The following is a 5,417-nucleotide window of genomic DNA, read 5'->3' as shown; positions in this document are numbered from 1 at the left end:
CAGCACCTCCTTCTCTCAAGAACACAGACAGGTGAGCCCCTCACATGACTGAATTTGAGCCCCAGTGATGGAAACCCACCACCTGCCTGACTATCTGTTCCTGCAACAACTGCTCATCTCTTTACAAAGTGGTGGAGTTGGTGTGTGTAGGAGAAATTTTGCCTTTTTTGTGCCTGAAAGACATCCCGCTTGCTTCAGGCTAAGCTCACTCTTTCCTGACCATGCCAACAGCAGATAGAGAGAACAAAATATTCCCCTGGTCTTGACAAGTTTGCAAGTTGTTTAGACATTTCTCTATTAACAAGCTTGCAAGTTGTTAACAGACACCTGTTATTTCAAATGAGATCACTGTGACCAATCTTTTCCTCATAGGCTGTATTTCTAGAGCTTTCTTTTGCTTTCCTCTGGATCCCCTCCAGCTGATCCATTGGCCTCTGGAAACACAGTGTGCAAGACTGGAGGCCAAACCAGCACTGGAGGGGGGGGCAGAAGAATTTCTTCATGTGTCCTACACATGACATTCCTGTTCATACACCCTAGCAATGTTAGTTTTTTTCGCAACAGGATGACATTGTGGACTCGAGTTCAGTTTGTCATTAACAATAACCTGCAGTTCTTTTCTGCAGTATTGCTGTATCGTCATCATGCTGCACTCATTGTCCCTGCAATTATTTATTTATGTGGGACAGTCAATAAATCTGGTTGTGGTGTTCAGCAGCGATTGTGCTGCAGTTCCCAGCTGCCTCACACTGGAGAAATACGAGGCAGTTCATGACTTGCTCCTTCTACTTTACTCTCCAAGTTCCCAGGGAGGGCATTGAACCAGGTCAGAGCTCCTGGTCCATGGCAAGTCAGACCAGCCCCTTCTCTCTCTTAGAGCAGCAATGACATCAAAAGCGGTCAGAAACAAAAGAGCCAAAAATTAAAAATAAATAAATAAAAGACAAGCCAAAACAGTGGGGAAGGTTAATATTTGTATCCTTGGCTTCCTATTGCTCTCTTCTGCTGACTGCTGTTTGTTGCAGTAAGAATAAGAACCCAGAAGATGATACTGACCAAGTTCAGCTGTGGTACTTTGAGTAGGAGTGAAGTGACACAAAGCATTTTTTATGATTTCTCATTATAGCAACAAAAGTGGAATAAGATTGTCTCAGTTTTGCAGTACCTTGAAGTTTGTACCTCACCTGTTAGCAGCAAACACTATAGTAAAACACTGAACATACCTCCAAATCAACAGAGGGGTAACTCCCAGCTCTGTCTTTGAACAAGCAGTTTCAGCACAACACAGATCCAAAGAAAGCTTCAGCTCAGGTTGTTGGATGACCAGCAGCAACATTCTGCATAAGAAATACATATTTCATCCCTTCTTGTGACTTATGATTATTCAGCTTAGTTCATGTCCCTTTCATGTCAGTTAAAAGCTCTACTAAGCCCAATGACACTGTGCATGATCCTAAAAGTTTACAAAGGGCTGTTAAAAGCTTTTAAACTTATTCTGTGGATGGCAGCAAGGAGGCCTAGGTTCTGGCACACGAACATGAGTGATGTAAAATATGCAGATGAAAAGGGGTGTGCAACAGCCTCACTGCTGAGCATCTGCACTATCTCCAGAGACCTCATCCTAAGCTCCCTATGGTTTCCCCATTTCCTAACTCAGCACACAACTCCTGTCCCCTCTATCTGAACTGGGGGTTGAAACAAGGGTTCTTTTAAGTAAATTTTAAGATGACTTTTCAGATCTCCATTCCTTTCTGGAATCAAGTGAATGTTCAAGAGAATGTTTTCCTATAGTGTTGAAGTGCAGAAGTACTGCAGTTTATAGGCTTCTCACCGTATTAGTCTATAGGATTGTTGCTGTTGCTCCTGCAAGGACAAGGGTGAAACAATCTTACTGTTGCCACCAGTCTTACAGATGGGGGAAATGTATTTCTGCATCTTTGTGACAAATTTGGACCTCTCAGGGCACACATTCAGGCGGTATGTCTGAGACCTTATGGTGTAACTGTTTCCCTGAAAAGATCTGTTTTCCTAAATGCAACAAAATTATTTCTTTGCAATGCTAGAGTTGTTTGTTATAGGCAGTGTCTGGTCAAATTCTTGAATAAAAACATTTGCTCTGCATGTGGAGTTTTCTGTGCTTATCTTTGTATTTTCAAATGGTCCTGCTGTTTACTTTTCTCCCTTTCCTGAATCAGATCTGCTTTTACCAGCCCTGAGCAATGCTGACACTTGTGCATGGGTGAGATCCTGGACACTTTCCTTGGCTCCAGCCACCACAGTAATCAAAGGAGTAATTCACCACCTCCACTGCTGGCAGGTGAGGGTGCTGCACTCAGGGGCCTGCTGGAATGGGAGGACAGATTGGCAGCAGGACAATATTGCCAATTAAAAGGTCACATCATACTGTCTGAAGTGGCCTCCAGCAAACAGACACAGAGAGGTCTATTTGGTTCTGTATGGATAATTATAAGGTAATGTATCTAAAGAAAATTACCTGAATGTGGTCTGCTGAGTTCTGAACTGGAACCTGACAGTTGCACTGCAGGACAGGTCCCAAGGTGTTCATGGCTGTACCTGGAGACACAGGCTCCGTGCTGGAGCAGCTGGAGAAACAACAAAATGCTGTGCATTGCCAGGACAAGGCAGAGGCACTTGTTCTGTGATGTAAACCCCTGGTGCACTCATGTCTTGAACGCTGGATGAAGATGCAGTCACCGCATCCCAGGATGGGTTTAGAGGAGTTAGGGCAGGTCCAGAGAAGGGCAGCAGGTACAACGCAGGGAATGGTGACACTGCTGTGCCAGGAGAGACGAAGAAGACTGGGACTGGGGTTTCATAAGGGAACAGAGTGGCAAGACTGAAGTCTACAGAGGCAGAAGGTGGCAGGCAAACTGAATGAAGAACACTTTCACCAAAACTCACAGCACAGGAGAAAGTGGAACTTGTAAAATTGTGAATCTTTTGTGAGTGAAATTTAATCAGCTTCCGATGGGTACTAACAAGCACATGTTCTGTGGTAGGTGGGAAACCACGGGGACGTTGTCGCCCCAAGGGACTGCGGGGACAGTGCCCCATCTTCATAAATTTCGACGAGCCACTAGTGTGCGAGCGAAGGGGAGCGGGCCACACCTGGAGCAGCAGGTTTGAACCGCGCAGGTGCGCGGGCCGCGCCGCTGCCGCCGCGAGCGAGCACCCTGGGCGGGGCCAGGGCCGGAGCTTCCCAGCCGCCCTCGGCAGAACCGGCGGGCTGGAGGCGACAGCACCGGGCGGCCAGGACGGAGGTCAGCCGCCGCCGGCACTACCCGAGGCGGGCGGCCCGTCCCGTCCCCGCGCCGCTCCCCAGTGCCGGCCGGGCGGGGCGCGCGCCGGGCCATGCCAGAGCGGCGCCGCCCCCGGGGCCGGGCGGAGGGGGCGCGCCGATGGCGGAGGCGGACGGTGAGGGAGCGAGAGCGGACGCCCACAAAACACGTCCCAACCAGAAAAAGTGCGGACGGTGACGGGGAGCGGGCGGAGTGAGGGGGGAGCGAGGCGGTGGAGGGGGGAGCGGCGGCCGCCGCGGAGGGCAGGGGTGGCCGCAGAGGCGGGAGGAGGCGGCCGGGTGGCCGGGGGGGCCCGGCGGGTCGCCGCATCGCCGGCTCCTCATCTCCCCTCAGCGCCGTGGCCGCGAGCCAGCGGCCGGGGAGCCGCCGAGCGCCGCGCTGCTGTTACTCGGCACGGGCCGGGGTGAGCGCGGCGGGCGGGAGCCGCCCCCACCGTCCCGCGGAGCGGGGAGGCGCCCGGCCGGCTCCGCCGCCGGCCTCCCGGACGCTCCGCGGCGGGCCGCCGACCGACCCCACTTTGGCCTCCCTGCACCTGCTGCCCAGATGGTGAGGTTTGCTGCTCGCCGTTGCTGGTTCCTTCGTCTGACGCTTCCGTGTCGGCGGGCTCGCGGGAGGATTAGCACCGGCCTTCCCGCCCTTGGGCATCTACTACTACCAGTACGGCGGGGCCTACAGCGGCTTCAGCGGAGCGGACGGGGAGCGAGCCCAGCAGCTTGACCAGCGTTTCTACCTCCTGAAGCTGCCCATTGCAAGGGCAGCGATGGCCGTGGGAGGGTGTCTCCTGGTCTTCCCTTGTATTCTTATTTTGCTTGGTGTTCTACAGGTACCATGGCGTTTCCCAGCATGGCTGCTAGTTGAATGCGCCCTGGACATAGCGATTGCAGTTGGCACAGTGCCTGCTCTGTACTATTTCTTCCATTCTATGGTGGGAGTTTATAATTCATCAGTGTGCAAAGAGAGAGAGCAGCTTTATCAAAGCAAAGGCTATCAGGGCTTCAGCTGCAGCCTGCACGGGGCAGAGGTTGCTGTTGGCCTTTTAGGCTGCATGGCCACTGTGGCATACCTGTTGAGTGCAGTCTTGGCTGTCAGAGGGTACAGGGCAGTTTGCCAACAGAAACAGAAGCCAGTACAATTATAAGAGCTTTCAAATGATTCCTCTACTCCAGTGAAATGGTCATGATTTTTGCCAGTCTCCTTAGATGAAGCAGTATGCTTTCCTTGCTTTGTAGGCAGTGCAGCCTTAATGCTGCAGCAGAACACACGTCAAGTGTGTGTAGCTCTAAATATGGTACTCAGGCTGTTCCTAACTTGAGTTTGCGTTATTGAATTATTAACGACTCAAAGCTAATCCAGTGACTTGTCTCCTGCCTCACAGGCAGCCCTTCCATCCCACTGTTGGGTGTCCTGTTCTCCTCCAGTGAGGTCTTGCTACAAGTCCTGCCACTACATCCTTCTGCTGCTGAACAGCTTTGTGTAGCCAAAACTGCCATTACAAAAGACACGTAACTTCACTGAGAACAGAGCTCTTAAAAACAAGGGGTTGAGGCCCATGGTTGCGGCAGCTAAATATTGCTTCCTTATAGGTCTCTTGGAATTAACAGTGCAGTATGAACATAGCATTTATAAGGCCATCCAAAAATCCTAAAAATACCTTGCAAAATGATGGATACACTCAGTATAACTTGTAACACAGTGCCATTTCAAACTCCTGGAGAGGGCTCATTTTTGTATGAAATGGTCTTTTATATAACTTGTATACAACAGTTTTGCTTAAAAAGATGCCCTGAGTTGGGATAATCAGACAAAAGCTTTAAGAGATCAAAGTGGTTTAATGTACAAGTATATTGTTTTCAAAATACATTTTAATGTACAAGTTGGGGAAATGAGATGCTACTCATATTTTTTCTTAGAAAGACTTTTATATGAAATTTAACTGGGAAAAGTAGCACTAGAATCACCAAGTTGTGCCTCAAAATGAAATGTCACTTCAGAGCAGTGCCCACTATGTGCATTGTTCATAGGAGAATGGAATGACCATGGTCTTACAGATGAGTTCTGCCCTTATTAAATAAACTAAACACACCAGAAACATGCTTT

General features: G+C 49.9%; 1 protein-coding gene across 1 annotated transcript; it reads left to right on the top strand.

Moving 5' to 3' along the window:
- The first annotated feature begins 3,419 nt into the window (after positions 1–3,419).
- Positions 3,420–5,206, top strand: MARVELD3 (MARVEL domain containing 3). Its single transcript, XM_029965551.1, has 2 exons — positions 3,420–3,435; positions 3,935–5,206. The coding sequence occupies exons 1-2, from the start codon at positions 3,420–3,422 to the stop codon at positions 4,456–4,458; spliced, it is 540 nt and encodes a 179-aa protein (XP_029821411.1). The 3' UTR covers positions 4,459–5,206.
- Positions 5,207–5,417: the final 211 nt, after the last annotated feature.

The sequence above is a fragment of the Manacus vitellinus genome, unplaced genomic scaffold (genome assembly GCF_001715985.3).
Source record: "Manacus vitellinus isolate BGI_N305 unplaced genomic scaffold, ASM171598v3 scaffold_10_pilon, whole genome shotgun sequence".
In the NCBI taxonomy this organism is placed as follows: Eukaryota; Metazoa; Chordata; class Aves; order Passeriformes; family Pipridae; genus Manacus; species Manacus vitellinus.
This window is presented reverse-complemented; position numbering and strand designations above follow the sequence as displayed.